The 24,076-nt window shown below is 35.9% G+C and overlaps 1 protein-coding gene across 2 annotated transcripts in view; it reads right to left on the bottom strand.

Annotated features, from left to right (window-relative positions):
• USH2A (Usher syndrome 2A (autosomal recessive, mild)) overlaps positions 1–21,294 on the bottom strand; it is an 802,205-nt gene extending 780,911 nt beyond the window's left edge. Inside the window, exons 1-3 of one of the 2 annotated variants that reach the window (XM_011929422.1) lie at positions 21,090–21,294; positions 19,772–20,457; positions 16,789–16,954 (exon numbers count right to left, since the gene is read on the bottom strand). In XM_011929422.1, coding sequence (XP_011784812.1) covers positions 16,789–16,954; positions 19,772–20,253 — 648 coding nt within the window. In that variant the 5' untranslated portion in view covers positions 20,254–20,457; positions 21,090–21,294. Of the gene's footprint in view, positions 1–16,788; positions 16,955–19,771; positions 20,458–21,089 lie in introns of those variants that run through there. The other variant, XM_011929421.1, reaches the window with a different exon arrangement.
• Positions 21,295–24,076: the final 2,782 nt, after the last annotated feature.

Genomic DNA, 24,076 nt, shown 5'->3' on the forward strand with positions numbered 1-24,076 from the left:
AAAAAAAAAAAAAAAAAAAGAAAAAAGGAATAACTATAGTAAGGCTTCCACTCAACAGTAGGCTATTAGTAGTTACATTTTGGGGTGGTCAAAAGTTAAATGCAAATAACATAGACTTTAGAACAAACAAAATATCTAGAGGTTAAGAGGGACATTACATAATGATAAAACGATATCTCCACTAGAAAGACCCAATGATCCTAAACATGTATGCACCCAACAACAGAACTTTAACATACATGAAGCGAGACTGACAGAGTTGAAAGGTGAAATAGATAAGTCCACAGTTAAATCAGGGACGTCAACAGCAAACCCTCAACAATTGATAGAACTAGTAAAAAGGACATCATTACAATATAGAATCACTCAAAAAAAGTATACAAAGTAGATGTACTTAGTTATTTATAAGAGAATTGGTTTTCTTCACACCTACTCTTAAATAATGACTAAAAGAAGTTATTTAAATAGAAATAAAAAGATAACAGAAGATTTACAAGTGTTTGCATGTGTGTTTGTGTGTGTGTGTGTAAACACAAAACAAACTATACACATTAATTTCAAATACTCATGACACTTTCACCAAGATAGACTACATTCTGGCCCATTAAAAAATCCTGAACAAATGTTAAAGAACTGAACTCACACTGAATGTGTTCTCTGATTGAAATTGACTCAAATTTGAAATCAATAACAGAATCATAATATTTAAAATCTCCAAATTATTTGAAACTAAGCAATACATCTCTACATAATTCATGAGTGAAAAAGAAAGTTGTAAAGGAAAATTTTAAAAACCTCAAAAGAAATTTTAAAAACATAGAACTGAATGCAAATGAAAATATAGTTGACCTTTGAACGACACAAGTTTGAACTACACAGATTCACTTATAGACAAATTTTCTTCTGTCTTTGCCACCTGAGACAGCAAGGCCAACTCTTCTGTCTCCTCCTCCTCAGCCTACTCAATGTGAAGATTATGAATATGAAGATTTATATAATGATCCACTCCCACTTAATGAATAGTAAATATATATTTATCTTCCTTATAATTATCTTAACAATGCTTTCTTTCTCTATTTAATTATAAGAATACAGCATGTAAAACATATAACATGCAAAATATGTGTTAATGGACCATTTATCTTATTGGTAAGACTTCCATTCACAGTAGGCTATTAGTAGTTACATTTTGGGGTGGTCAAAAGTTAAATGTAAATTTTCAACTCCATTGGGATTCAACACCCCAAGCCCTCACGTTGTTCAAGAGTCAACTATACAACATAATAAAATATGTCAGACGCTGCTAAAGCAGCATGGAAGGAGAAATGTATTGCACTAAACTAAATTAAATACTAAATTAAATTACACATTAAATTACAACACTAAGCTAAATCTAATACTTATATTAGAAAAGAGGAAGGATCTTAAAACATTAAGCTTCTACCTCAAGAAACTAGAGAAAGAAGAGCAAATCAATTCAGCAATATATAAAAGGAATTGTATACTATATATACTATAACTGTATATTATGACCAAGTAGGATTTATTCCAGGTATGTAAAGTTGGTTCAACAATTGAAAATCAATCAGTGTAATGAGCCACATTAATAGACTAAAGAAGAAAAATCATGTAATCATATCAATTGAATCAGAAAATGCCTTGTGACAATATTCAACACTCCAAACTCCAAGAAATTAGGAATAGAGAGAAACTTCATTAACTTGATAAAGAACACTTACCCAAACAATCTACAGCTAACATCATACTTAATAGTGAAAGGTTGAACTCTTTTTTCCCCTAAGATTAGGAACAGGAAGAGCAAGAATCTCTGCTCTTACCTTTCTTATTCAACATACTACTAAAAATTCTAGTCACTGCAATAAAAAGAAATAAAAACTACATATTGGGAAGATAAATAAAACTGCTCCAAATTCAGATGTCATGATTGTCTACACAGAAAATTCCAACAAATGAAGAATTTCCAGAACTACTATAAATGTGAGTTCAGCAGAGTTTTGAAATACAAGATCAACCCAGGAAATCCATAACATTGCTATGTACCAACAATAATCATGCAGAAGCCAAAATTTAAAACACAAAACCAATTACAATCACTAAAAAGAAAATGAAACACTTAATGGGTAAGCTCAATAAAACAGGTACAGGATGTATGATAGTTTGGCTGTGTCCCCACCCAAATATCGTCTTGAACTGTATAATCCCCATAATCCTCACCTGTCTAGGGAGAAACCAGGTTGGAGGTAATTAGACCATGGGGGCAGTTTTCCCCATGCTGTTCTCATGATAGTGAGTGAGTTCTCATGAGATCTGATGGCTTAATAAGGGGCTCTTTCCCCTTCAGACTTCACTCTTCTCTCTCCTGATGCCACATGAAAAAGGTCCTTGCTTTCCCTTCAGCTTCCGCCATGATTGTAAGTTTCCTGAGGCCTTCCCAGCCATGTGGAACTGAGTCAATTAAATCTCTTTTGTTTGTAAATTACCCAGTCTCCGGTAGAATCTTTATAGCAGGGTGAGAACAGACTATAATGTATGTGCTAAAAATTACAAAATGCCAATAAAAAAAGACCTAAATGGTGATACTTACACCATGTTTATATATTAGAGGACTCAACATAGTAAAAGATTTCAAATCACTCTAAATTCTTCTATAGATATAATGCAATTCCTATCAAAATCTAAACAAGATATATTGAAAACATCAACAAGCTTATTGTGAAATTTATATGGAAAATCATAGGCCCTAAAAGGTTTTTTATTTTTTGTAATTGAGATAGCAGGATAAAGTAGAAGGAGTCACTCTACTAGGTAATACAGTTCACAGTACTCAAGAACATGTGGTATTGGTGGAAGGATATACACAGAATTCTGAAATAAATCAACATAAATATCTTCTACTAAATTTGACAAATGTGCAAACGCAATTCAGTGAAGGAAGGATATAACCTTTTCAACTAAGGGCTATTGGGACATCCACTGGCCAAAACCAAATCTCACATCTTAAAAAAATATTAACTCAAAGTGAAACATAGGCAAAAAAAAAAAAAAAAAACCGGGGTCTCACTCTGTTGCCCAGGCTGGAGTGTAGTGGCATGATCTCTGCTCCTAGCAACCTCGACTTCCTGGGGTCAGGTGATCTTCCTACCTCAGCCTCCTGAGCAGTTGGGACTATAGGTGCACACCACTATGCCCAGCTAATTGCTTCTGTATTTTTAGTACAGATGAGGTTTCACCAAGTTGCCCAGGCTGGTCTCAAACTCCAGAGCTCAAGTGATTCTCCCACCTTAGCCTCCCCCATAGCTGGGACTACAGGCACACACCACCATGCCCAGCTAATGTTTTGTAAAGACAAGGTAACCAGGCTGCTCTCGAAGTCCTGGGCTCAGGCAATTCACCCACCTCGGCATCCTCAAGTGTGGGGATTACAGGAATGAGCCACCATGCCTGGCCTGAAACACAGGCTTAAATTTAACAATATAAAATAAAATAACTGTTAGAAAAAATATTCAGGATTTAAGATTAGGCAAGACTTCATAGACTTGACATGGAAAGCACAATACATAAGAGGAAAGATTGATAAACTGGACCTAATCAATCTCAGCAAGATCCTGTAAAAAGAATAAAAACAGCAAGCTACAAATAAGCAATCAAATTAGAAAATGGGTAGAAGACATGGGGAAACATCACTGAATAGGACACATGAATGGTAAATAAGCACACGAAAACATGCTGAACACCATTAGTCATTAAAGAAATGCAAAATAAAACCACAGTGATATATTGTCTCTCAGAATGGCTAAAATTTTATTTTAAATAGTAATAACACCAAATGCTACAAAGGATGTGCACAATCTGGAGCACTCATGTGTCACTGGTAGAATTCTAAAATGGCACAGCCACTCTGGAAATGAGTTTCTTAAAACACTACACATGTAACTGCCATACGCTATTGCACTCTGGAGCATTTATTCCAGAGAAACGAATATGCATAGTAACAAAAACATCCACATGAATGCTTTAACTTTGTTACAACTCAAAATTAGAAATAACCTAGATGTCCTTCAATGGGTGAAGGATTAAACAAACCATGGTACCCACATACCACGGAATGCTATGCTCCAATCAGGTAGACTATCAATACCCTTAACAACTTGAATGAATCCCTACAGAATTATGTTGAGTAAAAAAGAAAGAAACGATCCCAAAAGAGTACATATTGCGTGATTCCATGTATACAACATTTTGAAAAGACAAAATTTTAGAAATAGAGTACAAGTGAGTGGTTGCCAGAAGTTTGGGACACCTGGGGCAGCAGTAGGGGAAGGGAAACAGTGGGCGTGGTTATGAAAAGGCAGCTTGAGGTGTCCTTGTAGTGATGGAATTTTTCTGCAACTCAGCTGTGGTGGATAAAATTTTTAAAAAATCGTATGTATCTAAACATATACACATAGGAATATATGAAAAATGGGAAATGTGAATAATACAGGTTATATCAATGTCTATATCCTGGTTGCAATATTGTACCATAATTATAAAAGATGTTACTGATGAGAGCAAAGGAGTGAAGGGGACATGGGCTTTCTGTATTATTTCTCACAAGTGCCTGTGAACCTATGATTATCTTTAAAAAAAGTTTAATTAAAAATAAACCAATAGGTGGATATGTTTATGTCATAGATTATGGTGATACTTTCATGGGCATATATTTATCTTTAGACTCATTAAGTTGCATACATGCAACATGTTCAGACTTTTCTATGTCAATCAGACCTCAGTCAAGTGATTTTAAAAATATGCAAACCAACAAGCACTACCTGTACTAGGCCTTTCCAAGTTCAGTACTCCCCAGTTTTCAAAATGTATGGAGTCCTGTGTTTCTCTAATATTTATAAATGTGTCTTGCCACCTACCTTGTTCTCAGATTGTTGCAGGTATTTCAGAGGATTAAATCATAATGGTCACCAGTTTTCTCAATATGTGTTCCCATAGATTTCATCTCATTTGCAGCTAATTCCTTTGATTATCCTTTTCTACCTACCTTGTATTCAACCCAAACATTGAACACAACCACTTATTATAAATTCCCTAAAGTGCCAGCACTCCAAAATGGTTACATGGAACATTTTGGCCAAATAACTGGAATAACACAATGGGTTTATATCCCAGACAACAAACAACCTAAAATTACCTACTATACATCCATAATCTAAACTTTCTTGGTCACCTCTACCACAGTGAAATTGGGGTGGGCTGGCTCTCTTCCTCAGGTTCCTTGGCTTTCCATCAAGGAAAACATGGGACTTGAATTTTGCCCCAAATCCCTATCTATGTCACATGACTTCCATCTTTCCTTTCTCTCCTTCTTCCTTCCTTTCTTGCTTTCTTCTTTCCTTCCTTCTTTCTTTCCCTTCCTCCCTCCCCAGGTTGAAAACAATTGAACACTAAACATAAGCCAAAATGAACCAATTTTTTTTTTGTCCTTCTAGAACATACTGTTTGACTTTTTTCAGAATTATGCCATGTGATCATTACAGGGCAGAATGAAATTGCTGTCTGACATAAGACATTGTATATAATTATATATGCATATTTATAAATACTAATAACTTTTCACAGTTGTTAAATAACTCTAAAATTAGCTAACCTATTAAAGGTTTTCATTCTTGGAAAAGTTGTCTTAATTTTTTTAATGTTGATTACTCTGTCTTTGGCTCATATGGATATTTAAACTTGCGTTGAACATATGCCCTTATTATGCATCCCAGGGCACTACAGCTGCACAGAATACTTTTGAATGTTAGACTTTACAGAGAGAAATGCCAAGGGAAACAGTAAGGAAAAATAAAACTATTCAAGTCCATGTTTAAATAAAGTCATATTCTCCATTCCATTACTGAGTGATACATTCCATAGGCCAAATTCTGCCCTAGGTTATATGCACACTCTTCTTTCTGGCATTAGTGGGAATTGTTCATGTATAACTGAAGGCATCAGTTAGCCCTTTGGGCACAAAAATGACTACCCACAAAAAAAGCAAAAATAATTTAAGTCTTATTGTATTTGGCTTTTAGGTGAAAATGATATAATACAAATGACAATTCCATTAGATAATACAGGTTTTCAAAAGCACTACCATCAAATTCCAACCATTACAAATATGACAGAATTACCATAGTGGCATTTTCAAGACTAGAGGTTGTTAAAAAAGAAATAAGTGGACATTGGAACATACTCTTATATTTATAGCAATTTTCAATTTTAGTAGTATATGTAATATATGTCCAATATGATATTTGTATATATTTCCTTTTACATGTATTATATACTTTATAGCAACTGGCTGAGAAACCACCATTTTCTAGCAGAAACTATTAATTGCTAAATTCTTCTTCAACTATCAGTTTTCAAGTTTAAATGTTAATTTATTCATGGCTTGCTGTAGATCTTGATTGGAAGTGTTTCCATAGGGAAGTTTTCACTGAACTTAAATTTTTGCTATAAAATATTACACTGATAACATTCAGACTGGCAAAAGGCAAACACTATGGTGTGACTTGTGATAATCTTCTTACACACACTAGCTAAACAAAACTCTTTTTGAGTATTTACATATATTGTGCATATAGTAGTCCCCTTTTATCCATTGAGGATATGTTATAAGACTCACAATGGATGCCTGAAACCGTGAATAGTACTGAAGCTTATATATGCTATGTTTTTTCCTATACATACATACCCAAGATAAAGTTTAATTTTTATAAATTAGGTCCACTAAGAGATTAGCAGTAACTATCAAAATAGAACAATTATAACAATATATTTTTTCAGAATTTCAAGGACAGAAGATACATTCTTACACTGTAGTTCTTAGGAACTTCAGCATAAGATCTTTTTCTTTTGTTTGTTAAGTTGAGAGTGTTTATCTTTTCACTTAAAAGAGGGACTTTATGGCTTCTTGGCATAGCCAAATTGCCAGCATTATTATTATTGCACTTTGGGGCCATTAAGAAGTAAAATACAGTTTCCCTGAACACAACTGACAACTGTGATACAGCAACAGCTGATCTGATTACTAAGAGGGCGACTATGTGACTGAAGGGCTAGGAGCATAGACAATAAGGATGCTGGACAAAGGGATGCTTCACCTCCCAGGCAGGAGGTAGCTGTGACCACCTGACATGTCATCACACTACACAGAACAGCACTCAATTTAAAACTTACGAATTGTTTACTTCTGAAATTTTTCATTTGATATTTTCAGACTGTGGTTGACTGTGGGTAACAAACAACAGAAAACAAAACCAAGGATAATGGAGTTCTACTATATACTAATGGCTACACAGTTTAATAACAGCTACTAAATAGATTTGATTAGAAGCAGGTGAAACAATCACCACAAAAAGAATAAAATACCTAGGAATACAGCTAACCAGGGCGGGGAAAGATCTCTACAATGAGAGTTGCAAAGCACTGCTGAAATAAATAAGAGATGACACAAACAAACATCATCGGTCTGTGTGACATCTCATGCTCATGAATAGGAAGAAACAACATCGTTAAAATGGCCATAATGCCCAAAGCAATTTACAGATTCAATGCTATTTCTATCAAACAAGCAATGATATTCTTTGAAGAACAAAAAAAAAAAAAACCTGTTTTAAAATTCATATAAAACCAAAAATGAGCCCAAATTGACAGACAATCCTACACAAAATGAACAAAGCTGGAGGCACTGGATTACTTGACTGCAAACTATACTATACAGGGCTACAGTAACCAAAACAGCATGAATCTGGTACAAAAACAGACACATAGACAATGAAAAAGAATAGAAAGCCCAAAAATAAGACCACCACACCTACAACCATGTGATCTTTGAGAAAGCTGACAAAAACAAACAATGGATAAAGGACTCCCTATTCAATAAATGTTGGGATAGCTGGCTAGCCATACGCAGAAAATTGAAACTGGACCCCTTCCTTATACCATATATAAAAATCAACTCAAGTTGGAATAACGACTTAAATGTAAAACCCGAAACTAAAATCCTGAAAGACAATTTAGGCAACAGCATTCTGGACATAGGAAATAGGAACAGCGAAGATTTCATGGCAAAGATGCCAAAAGCAATTGCAACAAAAACAAAAATTGACAAATGGGCTCAAATTAAACTAAAGAGTCTGCATAGCAAAAAGAACTATCAACAGAGTGAACAGACAGCCTATAGAATGAGAGAAAAGGTTTGCCAACTCTGCGTCTGACAAAGGTCAGATAGCTGGCCTCTATAACAAACTTCAACAAATCTACAAGAAAAAAACAAACAACCCTTTTAAAAAGTGGGCAAAGGACATAAATAGACCCTTTTCAAAAGAAGACATACATGTGGCCAACAAGCATATGAAAAAAGTTCAACATCACTGTCCATTGGAGAAATGTAAATCAAAACCACAATGAGAGATACCATATCACATCAGTCAGAATGTCTGTTCTTTAAAAAGTCAAGAAACAACAGTGCTAGTGAGGTTGCAGAGAAAAAGGAATGTTTAATATGCTGATTTGGGGAGTATAAACTACTTCAACCATTAGGGAAAACTGTGTGACAATTCCTCAAACACCAAAAAGCAGAACTACCATTATACCCAGCAATCCCATTACTGGATACATACCCAAAGGAATCCGAGTCATTCTATCATAAAGACTCATGCACATATATGTTCATTGCAGCGCTGTTCACAGTAGCAAAGATATGGAGCCACCCTAAATGCTCATCAATGGTAGACTGACATTTTCTTTTGTTACACCCTTTTTAAATCCATCAGGGCAGGAAGAAAGAAAGAAAGAATGCCTGTGCCCCACCTAGACCAAAGGGGTATGGGCATCAGAATATTTTTTACAGTTTCCCAATAATGCTAATAATTTCTATAGTTGAGAATTATTACCCTAAACTGGAATCAAACTCATATGTGCTGCATATTCAAAATCTGATTCTCTTCCAGTATTTCTATTTGGGAAGAAGAAATCACTGCACCTACAATTATATAAGCAAGAAAGCTGGGATTCATCAACTCCCTTTCCCTCAAATTACACATTCCTTCATCAACACGCCCTTTAGTTTAATTCTTAAACTCACTATTGTCTTCATGATCTAAGTAAGTAACACTTACGTCTGACTCGGGCCATGAAAATACTAAAACAACCCTTCTCACTTGTCTTTAGGCAAACCATTCTCCCTCACTGCAGCGAAGTAGTCTTTAGGGAAAGATAATCTGTGCACGTCATATGTTTTCCTTCATTACCCTCATCCCTCATCTCCTGTCCTTCACATAAAACATTTCAACAGAGTCCCATTTAAAAAATCTTAACATATCCAATGATTCTCTTTAACACATAGCCTCTTCCTACTCTTCTGTCCTCATTTCACACCATGTCCCACTTTGCCAGCTACACTCTAACCACATTGGTCTTTTAGTCTATGTAACATATTTCTTTTTACAAAAGGGCATTTACACTATTTGCTATGCATTTATGGAATGTTCTTATCAACTCTCTTTGCCCAGTTGGATCCTATGCATTCTTTTGAATAAATCTTACAATCAGTTGAATTGTGTCCCATCAAAAGTCATACTGAAGCCCTAACCCTATGTGTCTGTGACTCTGACCTTATTTGGGTAGTGTCTTTTTGGCTGTCATTGAGTTAAGATGAGTCCTACTGAATTAGGAAGAACCCTAATCCACTATGACTGATGTCCTTATAAGAAGGGAAGGCACACACGCTCAGAGGACAGGACCATACAGTAATGGAGGCAGAGGCTGCTACAAGCTAAGGAGCGTCAAGGATTGCCGCCAGCTCTGTTCCTCATGCAGTAGGTGGTGGCTACCCTGGGCACTCCTGCTTCCCTTTCTGGGTTCCCAATCTTGCTGTGGGCAGACAAATTCCAGGAGGTAGCACAATCACATACTCAGGTGTCTGTGCAAACACCAGACGCTGGAAGAGGCAGGGAAGGATTCTAGAGGTTTCAGAAAGAGCATGGTCCTTCTAACGCCTCGATTTCAGCCTTCTAGCCTCCATAACTCTTCAACAATGAATTAACTATTGTTTTAAGTCACCAGTTTGTGATAATTTTTTAGTACATGCCTAGAAAACTAATATACATATTCAATAACATTTACTCAAGGAAGCCTTTCTTGACTTCAGTGGTTTGACCAAATCATTCTTCATATGATTGTGTAGCACTTACCACAATTATAATTTTGCTTTTATTGGTGTAGTTACTTGATTCCTTATCCTCTGAATAGACTGTAAGCTCCATCATAGCAGGAAGTTACAGGCTATAAAATGTTTTAGCAGACATTATTTTCTTTACATATTCAAATTTATGGTGTAAGCTAAGTAGGTCTTTTGTTTGTTTCCAATTTGTAATGGGTATCCTAACATTTTGAGGAGTTACATAGTTTTCCCAGGGTTACACAATTTTTTACTAAAAGATCAAGAATTAAAGCCTTGCCTTCTGCTTAAATATTGCATTTTAAAATCACATGCCAAAAATGCACAGAGAATAATTACTTTTTTACTTGGATGGTTTTACCTCTTCCATAATCAAGTAGCAGTGCTTCCTTCTTTATATTTTATCATAATAAGGGTTGATTCTATATGGCATGGGTCAGGTGATCAGACTGGCTTAAGGGAAATATTCTTTCTTTAAGCCATTGTATTCTATCCCAACTGCCATAAAACGTGGAAATATTGAGCAGAACTTTATACAAAATTACATTCTGTTGTACAGTTAAACTGCTTGTATCAATGAAGGGCATAGTTACAAAATATATTTAATTATTTGTATAAATCATGTAAATATCTGAAGCATTACAAATGTTTATATTACAAATATGTACAAATATGTATAAATATACAAAATTACATTTACATTACAAATATATGTTTTCAGTTCTTTTGGGTTTCTGTGCCATTTTTTTTTTCAGTTTGGAGAATTTTAAAAACTATTGTTTAGATCTGCTCAGTGACCCAGGTTCATGGCAAATTATTATTTATAGTTTAAGGTCAGAGAAACTTGAGACTATAAATGTAGGCAGGTAGTTTAAATTTCCTAAGGCTAATTTTTAAAAATCTCTATAATGGAAATAATATAAGTCAATGGCATAGAACTATTATTAGCACTATATTAAACTTTTTACAAGTATGTCACTATTTCATTGTATAACTGCAAGTATGTAACATGTTTAATATAGTGCACATAAATCAGCGATTAATAGCAGCTATGATAATTTGTAACTGATTGTTTTGAAAAACTTTATTATATTCTATAGATCTTAACTTATTTTGAATAACCCAAAACTATTCAGCTAACTTAAGCTCTTAACTCAGCTGGCTAGAAATAAAGAGAAGGCTTTGCACACAGAAACATTTACCACACACATACATACATACTTACACATGCATATACACACACACACACAGTCAGAGTTAAATGCAATGATACATTAAAGAAGTAATATGGATTGAGATTCTCTTGGAGTGGGAGTGGGGCTGGGATGTTATTCTTATGAGAATTCAATGCCCTAGAGCTTACTGAACTGAATGAGGAGGCTTCCATAAGGTGACATGGTTGTTTTATGTTCCCTCAATCAATAGGAACACGGAAACACCTTTATAAAGTGTGCACATGGGCATACAGTTCAGAGATTAATTGAGAGACTTGGTTTATCTATTCTAACAAATGTTGGTTAAATTGCATTTTCTTTTCCTCCAGAACCATCAATAGATTTTCTTTCTTAGATTGAATACATAAATCAAAAGAGCATACTTCATGAACAAACTATGATTATGAAACTCCTATCCTTCATCTATTGATTTCTAAAACTTTATTTACCCATGCATTTTTTTCTTCATTGTATCATGTTAGAACTGCTCTTTTTCACACTATTGTAGCTAGAGTCATCTATGGCTCTTGAATGGTCAATGTATCAATGAGCCCTCAAAATAGCATAGAAAATGTGAACAAGCCCAATGCTGAATCATTTCTTGGTTCCACAGCTGTAGTATTTCATCAGCTTCAAATTGTAGTAATTGTCTTACTGCAATTCTGCATAATTACTAGAAGGATGACTATACTGATGATTCTTTGATGCTATTTGTGCTATAAAATGTGTGGAACTGCTTAAGGCAAAATATATTTTCAAAGAAAACCATAAAGTTTTACTTTTAAACGAAATGCCAGTAAACACATCTACTTATTTCCAAATTGTTTTATTTACCAATCCATAACAAAATGCTAAAGTAAATTTTTTAACATATTTCAAAACTTTTATGAGAGTAATCAAAGGAAATCTTATAACTACACCATGTGCTGATTCAATATGAAAACTAAGCTTTAAAATTTTTGCTAATATTATCAGTGTTCCCTATATGATAATAAAAAGTATGAATTGATTTTTTTCTAGTTTTAGTATAAAAGATGACATAATGAATTTTAGCTTGATATAATTTGAAATAGCCAATATATCAAACCCCAAAGTACAATTTCAATTGGCAATCCTGTCAGATTGAAGTTCCTAAATGAATATTAATTTAAACACTAATCATTTTCCAACAAGTTGAGGCTTTAAAATGCTAGTTGTAGAATGAAAGTTGTGAGATTCATTACCATAGCAATATTGAGCATTTTGTTTGTTTGTTTGTTTGTTTGTTTAGGAAATTCAATTTCCAATTTTGGTATGTCTGGATTTCCTGGCATCATTTCCCCCAGAGATTTAATTATTTAAAACCATTTTTTTCTGATTTTGGTAAATCAGAATTCTGATTTTACTGATGGGAAGCTGGTACCAAGTGAACTGTCTGAGATAAAGCATAAGTTGAGATCTGCTAATTAATTTTATGTCACCAAGTATAAGCAAACCAGTATAAAATCACCATAAGCAGCAAAGTAAAATTCTGGTTTCTGGGCTATTCCACGAATAGAGTTGTATGTTTTAGTTTTACACATGCACAGAAACATACATACTGTATAAATTCATCAATTTGTGGCCATTTGGAAGATGGCTGAAAATACACATATACATAAAGTGCAGGTTTGTAGTTTGAAACTTGACCAAACAAGATTATTAATCATTTGTTCTATCCTATGCCTAGCATGATAAAAGTCCCTAATCCCCAAATTAAATGGAGTTTAGATGCATTATATGACCATTTAACAGAAAGTTACATTTTGCATTAAATATTTTTTCTGCAAATGTTCTTGCAGTTATACAATGGAATAGTAACAAGCTACATTTCTCCATATTTTGTCCATAAAAGCTAGCAAAAACAAATGTTTTTATGTAAATACCAGATGGCATGGGAGAAGACAGAAGAAGAATAGACTGATCATTGGTTAACAGGGCTGGCTCTGTCACTTACTATCTAAATAACCCTACGCAGCTCAACAGCTTGCCATACTTTAATGACTTGTGCTACACTCCACACTCCACTTACTTTTTTGTGAAGAAGTCAAGAGGCCCCCATTTTGTTCATCTAGTTCAATCTTCTTACGTAACTGGGGAAACTGAGTCAAATGACTCAGTTTGAGACGTTGAGACGGGCAGGGTATAGGTGTGAGCCACTGTGCCCAGCTTCCATTACTTCTTATAACAATATTTAAGCAATTAGTACATTCTTTATTAGACAGCTATCATATGGATTCCTATAAATTTTATTTTTAAGACTACAGAGTAGCATAACCTAAATCAGATTTCCCAACTCCTAATCTCCTGTCCTTCCTATCGCTTTTTCTTTTTGAGACAGGATCTTGCTCTTTCATCGAGGCTGGAATGCAGTGGCATGATCATGGGTCACTGAAGCCTTGACTTCCGGGTTTAGGTGATCTTTCCACTTTAGCCTCAGCCTCCTGAGTAGCTGGGTCTACAGGCATGCACCATCACACCTGGCTAATTTTTTTAGGGTGTGTTTTTGTAGAGACGAGGTTTTGCCATGTTGCCCAGGTTGGCCTCGAACTCCTAGTTCAAGCTATACATTCACTGCCACCTCCCAAAGTGCTGGGATTACAGGCATGAACCACCGCACCTGGCCTCCATTACTTCTTTTAACAACTTTTGAGCCATTAGTACATTCCTTATTAAAAAGGTAGGCGGGGCACTGTGGCTCACACCTGTAATCCCAACACTTTGGGAGGCCAAGGCAGGTGGATCACCTGAGGTCAGGAGTTTGAGACTAGCCTGGCCAACATGGTGAAACCCTCTCTCTACTAAAAATACAAAAAATTAGCCAGTGTGGTGGTGGGCACCTGTAATCCCAGCTATTCGGGAGGCTGAGGCAGGAGAATCACTTGAACCCAGGAGGCAGAGGTTGCAGTGAGCCAAGACCGCACCATTGCACTCCAGCCTGGGCAACAAGGGAGAAACTCTGTCTCAAAAAAAAAACAAAAAACTATAATATGGATTTTTATAAGTTTCATAATACCTTAAACATATTCAGACTGGTATCCAATATAAAGGAACCTTATATAGATCTCCATTTTAGAGTACATAATTGCTCTTCAATTTTCATTTGAGTGTATCCAGATTCCCATAATGCTGGGTACCCCTCAAATATTTAATAAGTGCTAGATGATTAAATGACAGATCTGAACGGTTCTAACATTTTGTGACTGTCTAGTTCTGTAGTTTTAATATAAAATTCAGAAGAGTTTAAAACTTATGCAAAAAAATAAATAAAAGAGTGTACAAATCGAAAAGGACAAGTTTTCTTTTGATAGTCAAACAGTTATGAAATAAAGCAGTCTCATTAAATCATAAGTACTTTAACCTTTTCTTGAAAGAAGGGAAAGATTTAAAGATTTATGAAGAAATTTTGCCTAAACTAGGAAATGACTCATATTTGACATGTATTGAAATGATAATATTGATTTCAATAGGCACTCTAAGAGCGTTTTATTCCCAAGAGAGTAATTCAGTCATGGTTACCTCTCTGCATTTAGATTTTAAACTTTCTTTGTAAAGCTTTTAATGTACTACTGCCTGCCAAAACATGGCACAGTTTCACAGATAACACAAAATAAAGGCAAGTAAAGAGAATTTTTTGTCATTGTTGATACAAAAATATGCAACAAACATATCTATTTGGCATCTTCTACAAAGATGGCATTGTCTTTAACAGTTTCTATTTCTACTTTTTTAATATTAAAACCCAATTCCATAGGACTGGTCAGTGGGAAGAATGGAGATCTCAGGACAATGGAAACTTCAAGACTGGGACAAATCGCTCTCCTATTTGTTAACTACTGAACACATGGAGAATAAGCATTGAGAGTCTGAAACCATCGTGTCCTATGGACAAGGCTTGATGTCAGACATGACGTCCCCTTTGTATATCATTTCAACCCTAGTTGTGTATGAAAACACTGACCCCTGCCAATCACATTTGCTAAACTCATACCTTAGTATCTGAAAGCCACATAACAATTATCAAGACCCTCTGAGGACGCACACTCATTATCTGCTTCACAATTAAAAAAAAAAGTGAGAAATCAAAGATAATTTTTATAAAATGAATGAGTGTGTAAATGTCATCTAGTTCAAATGAGGTTCACATGAGCCACTGGATGGATGCTCATATGAGAGCTCACACTGGAAACGGTGGTACCCAGCACCCCGAGTGACATGATTTGGCTCTGTGTCCCTGCCCAAACCTCATGTCCAATTGTAATCCCCAACGTTGGTGGTGGGGCTTGATGGGAGGTGATTGGAACATGGAGGCATAAAGCACTCATCAGTGCTTTAACACCATCCACCTAGTGCTAGTCTCCTGATAGAGTTCTCACAAGATCTGGTTGTTTAAGGTGTGTAGTACCTCCCCTACCCTCTCCTGCTCCTATTCTGGCCAAATGAAGTGCTTGCTAGGCCTTTGTCTGCTGCCATGATTGTAAGTTTCCTAAGGTCTCTCCAGAAGCTGAGCAGATGCCAGAATCATGCTTCCTGTATAGCCCACAGAACCATGATCCAATTAAACCTCCTTTCTTTATTAAAAAAATTACCCAGTCTCAGGTATTTTTTATAGCAGTGCAAGAACAGACTAATACACCTGGTTTGAAAGGCAAGTGTGGCTTTAACTGTATTGGGCCATTCCAGCGCCCTGAAAAAGCAAAAGGATGAACCGTGTCTCTCTTCTGGCGACTGTAAATACCAGACATGTCACAGCTCTCTCAGCCTTTAGCAGCTTCTAAGGCTCATACAAACTGTGGTTGACAACTAAAATAGTAATATAACACCTCTGGAGTGCCTCAAGTGTAAAGTTCATTAGTTCTAAGGTCACCGTTTTAATGCAACAGACACATTTTATTTATGTCATCAGTTGCTATCTGAGAAAGACAGCTGTAAAAATCAAGGTGGGGTATTAATACATCCATGACTAGTAAAATTAGTACCAGACATCAAATGAGCCCTTACACATTTTTAAACAAAAGGGAATATACTAACCCAATAAAACAAAAATTTTCTGAGGATATTATAATTATAGACAGCCTTGTCTTTAAGTTTCTGTGAGAGCTTTTACAGCAATTTGGGGGGAGAAAATGCTAATATATCAAGAGATACATCATTAGGTCATTTAAATATTTTTCTTCTTTAGTTATCACTTATACACACCTGAAATCTAAAAGATACTGCTGGAGATTTTGTGAGTAGATGCCATTTAAAGGAGAGAAAGGAAGACAAATCCTTGTGTTTAACCAAATGTTAAGTATTTTTTATTTTACTCACCTGCACACTAAGATGAATCCATTTCTTCACAAGAATTCTCTCCAGTGTCGTTACTTTTATTGGAGGTTGCAAACCATTTACTGTGCGATAATAAAACATGGTCTCTTTCTCAGATATTGTAAGTTTGAACACAATCTGCCCATCTACTGTCTTTTCTATAACACACCTTAGGAAGCAACCAGAAAAGAGAGAAAAGGTCAGTATCCAACCAAAAAGACATGCTAAACTATTGTGCGGTTACAGTGGTGTTAAAATGACCCCAAACTTTGCTCAAAATGGTATACTATGAATAAGTGCCTGAATGTCATTATATTCAATGCAAGCTTTATGCCAATGAAGAAATCCCTTTTTTTCAATAAAAATAGAATTCTTATTTAAAATATATTCCCCAAAGCCTCAGCACCCTTTATTAAAGATTCATGATGGAAACTAAAGTGGTTGAATCATTCCACAAAACTAACATTTAGGCTATTGACTCATTAGTTCTCCTGCTATTTCTTTTAGAGGAAGTAGTGCAACACACTACAGGTCGCTTGAGTAGTCAGTCATCAGTGCAAATTTTTCTTTTTTTAACGTAAAGCAAATTTATTGTCTATGGAAGGCTCTAATCTGGTAGCCCTGAAGTCAGAATTGCTCTATTTAATTCCCATGGTGAAATAAAGAATGGACAGCTATAGTCTCTACTCACCCCATCAACTGGCCCAAAGCCAAAGCCAGTGTCTGTAAGATGACTGGCTACCTCTCTATGACCATACAGTCCAACTGAGGCACTGAGATCGTGTTAAATATCTGAGTATTCTGAGGATACACACAGACACCTAGTATACAGTAGTCTCTCAAAAAATGATGAGTTTGTGATAAAATTTGGTAGGAAGTATCAGAGAGGCAAAGGTATAAAATTGAGCCAATCAAGAACTACTGTTAAAGATGGTTTAAAGCTTTCCTTAAAGGGCACGTTTTTCACAGATAATTTCTTCTCACTTGCATCTATCACTTGCATCTAATTTTTCCTGAGTTGGGAGGTAAGAATAAGATGATAGAACACTAATAGTCCCTCTTTTACTGTCACAATTTTACTATATTTTGTATGTATATTTGGAATAAAGTTATAAGTGCAAGTATATTTTTAATTTAGGCAAATAGATTTAGATGAAATAAAGGTTTTATATAAGTAGAAATAAAAGTTTTATATAAATTCTGCAAATTGTATATTTAACCCTTCAGTAGTTGAATATTTCTAATTTACTGAAGTGAGTTTGTTTTTATCCCTACCCATCAGGTCTTATAACCTGAAAAGAGTTTCCCCTATTCATTTTTCTTCAGTTTAAATCTACGAGTGAGAATTCAGCCATTACTCAAGAATGTATTTACCAAATGCAGACTTATTTCCCCAAGCTTACTGAAAATGCATTTCTTAATATGTTATTGATTATCTTCCTTGCTATTTTGTTTGCTTGTAAACATACCAGCTTTGGTAGATAATAAATGTGAGAGGAAGGCAGGTAGCAAAATATTTAGGAACTGGATTTATTCTGCTCCTGAATAAACAATAATTGGATAATCCATGTTTTGTTTGTTTTACTTATCTAGTGCAAACACCTCGAAATTCCCCCAATTCCCAAAGGTATTTTAATTTTGAAAATGGAAACGACCTTGATACAAGGAACTCTCAAAACCATTAACCATGTTCTTCCAACCCTGTAAATACTTCTCTCTCTTATTTATACAAAATGATGTCAATAGAAGATGAATTTGGTACAGATATGCCCCTACAAGCTCCGAAGGATATTTTATCTTAGCCCTATTTGTCAAAAGACAATGTTTTAAGACTCTTTGGATACTAATTACATAAACTGAGTAGCTTGAATTTACTAGAATTTCAAACAGTAAGAAAACAAGGTTTTCTTTGAGGAGAGATATAGAAATTGGAATGGTTTGTGATTAATTTTCTGATTAATCCAAATTTAAAACAAAATGAAGACATGCCAACTTTCACTTGGCAAATTGAAACTAAACACCAAAAACATTTAAGTCCTATTTGCTTATGAGATTGTAATACTTTTCTGGTTTGTTTCACAAGTTTTTAGATATACAGTCAACGCTGTCACACAAAGAAAATGTCACAAGAGAAAGGGCCAAAAGCCCTCTAGGAAGACAAAAGATAAGCAAAAATTCCTCAAAACGGTCCTATATATTAAAATCTCCAAGTTGGCAATAAATATTTAGGAGAAGCTCATTAGATATCAGCTTGAGAACAGATTACAGAATGAAAACTGGTGATTAAATAACAAAAAATGGCAGTAATAGGACCCAGACTCATTGAAGGCATTTCTCTGGGATGAGCAGCATGAAAACTTTTGAGAATCTCTCACATTACCTACATATTTCTTAACTAATTGGAAAATGAAAATACCACAAGATAAAGAACTAAAAGCTATATCCTTTTAGAGATGGAGGGTTTTTTGTACATTCAATTTATATTGCTGAACATCTTCCATGAGTCAAACAAAACAGCTCTTCTTGGGGAAACGAGGATGAAGAAAACAGTCCCAAGGCCTGAGAGAACTACATGGCCAATGAAAATGCTATACCCTAGTAAGGAAATGTTATTTATATAAACCTAGATCAAGACTTTGAAAATATTCATTATTTGCATTATGAGTTTCCAGGCCTTAAAACTCACTCTGAGTCTGCTTTAGGCTTTGGAGGCTAAGACCAAAGGTCAAGCTAAGCTATAGAAAATAAACAATTTCCTGCACAAACACATTTGCCTGCAATAAACTATTTTAACACATTTTTTTTGTCATGGTCTACTTCAACCATAGAAGAGAAAAAAATTCAAATGGGGAAACAACTAGAAGAGTTAGTCTTCAATAGGCTATATTGTTAACCTTCACTTCTGGTTTGGAATTCAGACTGCAATGATCTTCACTACTACTGGCTTTTGGAACCTAGGAAAGCTTATACCCACACTACTACTTACATTACACCTTGTTGCTCAGGTTTCAACCATACAGCTAAAGTAAATGATGCCATCAGCCTTGGAGAAGGAGAAGAAGAAAAGCAGTTCTTGTGATTTCCAAAAACAAAACTTGTAGAATTGCTATGGGAGTTGGGATGCAGATCATTCTTGTCTGGTGTGATGCAGCTGAGGCCTGCTGAGAAAAGGGCAGTGTAGGTAGGGTGTGAAGATCTGTATGGGCAATCCTGAATACAAAACCGCTGGGTACAGAACTGAATACTTTCAGCAGCAGCAGAGCTATGACAAAACGTGCTTCGGTCTGGGAGTCCACATACTGCTTGGGTTGGCACGATGGAAACATTCTTGAAAGCTCCCACATTCTCCAGCCTTGGGAAAAGACCTCGTGAGTCAGCCAAGGATATCGAAGCAAAATAGGCAAAGATCAACATGTCAATGACCTGAAACAAGAAGCCAGAGCCCAATGAAAGAACCGGGCAATTCATGTTTACAAAAAAGCATTCTCCTCCTGATAAAGCATTTCTAAAGAAATAATCAGGCCCACGCCACTTGCCAGCAGTACTTTAAAGCAGGGTACTTTAAGTGATGTTGCGATGCTCCATTTTCTGGAAACTGCAGACACGTTTTCAGAGTAAGGTAATACCAACGATGTTCTTAGCAATGGTGAAGACATGAGTAGCAGCTGGTATCTGGGAATCAAAAACACAGAGCATCAAGGGAAAGCTGCTGTGCCTTTAAAACTGAAGCTCATCTCAGGCATGAAGACTTTGAGCTCCTAGAAGCAACACTACTGAACTCAGAAAACATTTTGAAGCGCAGTGCTCAGAGTAAAATACTCATTCTTTTGGTAAATCTCTTGATTGTAGTGGGCAAATCAAGCACTTTATAAGTCCACAGGACAACCAGTAATATGTATAACCAGTTATATATATATATAATTATAAATAATATATTACACATACAGTAAGTTTATGTTGTTACTTCACCCCAGGGAATTAGCAATAGCATTACCAGCTCTACTTAACAAGGAAAAGAATCTTGTAGATTTTCTTTACAAATGCACTGTACATTGTAACCCAGAGCTAACTTGCAGATGCCCAAAATAAAGCTGGCAAAGCACTTTGGGCCTTTCCCCTTATCCCAGCATGTGTAGCAACTTTAAGCTCAGAGTAAAGCTGATTAGAAACCCAACACCATCTGTCTGTCCTATTTTAATATTTAGCAAAATGTTTGTGTTTCCTCGTATGACTATGAATTTGTAGGTTACATATGGATCCCTAATATTGTGCAAGTAATTGTATTGATAAATAAGCTGAGTTACCATTTCTTTATTGCATTTCAACCAGTCCCCTCAGTGTGACAAATGGCTCTTCAACAGGACCGCTGTCCCTTGTTGCCTGGCAACGCTGCTGTAACCCCTGGTTACTCTTAGCAAATAGGCTGTAGCAGCAGGAATGCTGGAAGGAAGACTTGGGTGCCCAGGTAAAGTATTCTGCACAGCAAACACTTGGTTACCTGAAACTCAGAGCGTAGTCTGCTTGGTGGCCTCTTGGAACTGAGCTGCCCAAGCTTTCCGCTGGTACCTGAAGCAGTGGGAGGGACATGGATGGGACCATGCATACATAATTTTAAAGTAGCAGTACACCTTATCCTATAATCCCCTCTCTTGCCCCTCCTCTTTCCTGCTGTCATGCACCTGAATCCATTTAATTCCTTAATCAAAATGGTCTACCTCTATTAAACACCACACAAGGAGTAATTTCCAGTGTTCTTTCTTTTTGGGGGAGAAGAGGATACAAAATGGAATTCTAAACTTTTATGTATTGATGCTCCCAAAGCTTGGCCCATCAATAGAAGTTTCTGTGGACTATTCAGTTGTTGCTGTATCTTTCACCCAGGATACCCTCTCCATAATACATGTTTCTTTAGATTATGAGTAGCATATGATGTGATCTCTAAATGTTGGGTTTGGAAAATCAGTGACTTCGATTAAACTAAACAAGCAATGGAATTGCTGACTTTTTGGCTGCTTAATTGGATAGGAACGTGTGTGTGTGTGTATGTACACATTTGCCGTCAATTCCATAGAGTTTCAATTACATCCAAGACTCTCTTCTCTGCCATCTGGGACATCTCATCCTAGATGAGAAATATTCTAAACCAGCTAATACTTGTAGCTTTCCCTTAGTATTGTAAAAATGAAAAATTTGTTTGGGAAATAACTGGTCAATTGTGATTTTGTTCTCTATAAGTTATCTTATTTATAGTAATGTTTAGAAATGTTTTATAGTGTTTCTTTTTAGTAAAGCAGCCAGAGACAAACCAACATTGTTCTTTCTCAGATTCCCTTTTATTTCTCTCCCAGAAGAGAGCTGGAAACCACAATACATTTATATAACAATTTTATCAATTAGCATCAGTTGCTTCCAGAAGAAATCTTTCTCACCTTTTGTCAAAATGCGCTATTACATTCTTACCGGAAAAATTTTTATTTAAAACCAATTTTAGGGCAGAGCACAATGGCTCACACTTGTGCCTCCTAGGGATTTAGGAGGCCAAGGCAGGAAGGTTGCTTGAAGCCAGGAGTTCAAGACCATGCTGCGCAACATAGTGAAATCTCACGTCTACAAAAAAAATTTAAAAAAAAATTAAGCCAGGCATGGTAGCACACACTTGCAGTTCCAGCTACTTGGGATGCTGAGGGAGGGTTGTTGAGCCTAGGAGTTCAAGGCTGCAGTAAACTATTATCACACCACTGCACTTTAACCTGGATGACAGAGTGAAACCCTGTCTCTAAAAAAAAATTTTTTAAACCCATATTTTAGTATAAAGTCAGCTAATACATAAGGACTTCTCAGAACCTGGGAAACTATCTTTGAAAATAGGTATAGAGAGCACAGTGAATTAGACAAATGGATTATTCAGACCTGCTACACAACATGAGGTCAACCTATTTTTTAAACAAAGTATTCAATGGCTGGCTTCTCTTTATATCTTGTGAATCCAAGAACTAATTCTAAATTTTTCTAAACTTTTAGGTTCAGAGGTGCATTTGGAGGTTTGTTACACAGGTAAATTGTGTGTCACGGGTGGTCAATGTACAGATTATTTCATCATCTAGGTAACAAGCATAGAACCCGATAGGTAGTTTTTCAACCCTCCCCCTCCTCCCACCATCCAGCCTCAAGTACGCCCTAGAGTCTGTTGTTCCCTTCTATGTGTGCATGTCTAACTCTAATTTTTTACTGTAGTGCTTCAATGTATCTTTGTCATTCCTGGGATAAAAATTCTTCTACCCCATAACAACTCCTGCTTTGTATAGTAGGAAATCATGACTCAAATGGATGATCTAAGATTAGCAACTCTACTCCATGTTAAGAAACTCTGCCTATTATTTGCAAAGGCAAACAGTGGATTGACAGATATCTCAACCTTTGCAATTCAGGACTATCAATCCTGAGGGTGCACTGATAAATGAATTAGACACTAAGAGTTCCATCACCCCTATAAGTGCCGGGAAATAAGTACAGATTTCTTAAAAGGAAAGTCGATGTATATGGGGGGCACATCTAGTTAAACATATGTAGCCATGGACTATTTCCTTTCTTGACATTTCTGTGGATTCATCTGGTAATTCTGGTCTGCATAAGCTTGTCTGAGGCTGGATGGTCTGACTCGTCCTCACTCATTTAGCAGTTGGTTTGACCGTCATTGGAGTCTACTCCAGGTTCATTCTGGTGGCAGCAGAAAAATTTCCAGCAACATAAGGTGGGAGGCCCTAATGTGAAAATATTTTCAAGCCTCTGCTTACATCACATTGGCTAATGTTCCATTGGCCGGAGCAAGTCGTGTGACCTAGCATAGATTCAAGGGTTTTGAAATAAACTCCACTTATCAAAGGCTGAATGGTAAAGTCACACTGCAAAGGGGATCATAACTAACAGAAACGGAAAAAATTTACGAATATTTTGCAAGCTACCACAGAGTAACTAGCAACTTCTTTTTCCAGTTGTAAAAACACCAAGTCACGTTGCATCAGGATTTCCTTGTTTTGAAAAAGTCAAGAAAATGATGTTCTAGTTAGACAACTATAAGCAAGTTCTGCTCATTAGTCTGGAAAAGCTTACTATAATAAGCTTAAAATCAGCTTAGTTTTTCAAGTGCTTGAGGCTTAGCTCTATTAATGGGGAAAAAACAAGGGGTATCCCCTATTCCTGAGTATTTTGGCACCCATGGATTTACTACTAAAATTGACTAACTCTGGCATAACTAATCAATATAAAAAACAGTGGATGCATAAGTAATATT

This window comes from Colobus angolensis, unplaced genomic scaffold (genome assembly GCF_000951035.1).
Source record: "Colobus angolensis palliatus isolate OR3802 unplaced genomic scaffold, Cang.pa_1.0 Scaffold81, whole genome shotgun sequence".
Taxonomy (NCBI): Eukaryota; Metazoa; Chordata; class Mammalia; order Primates; family Cercopithecidae; genus Colobus; species Colobus angolensis.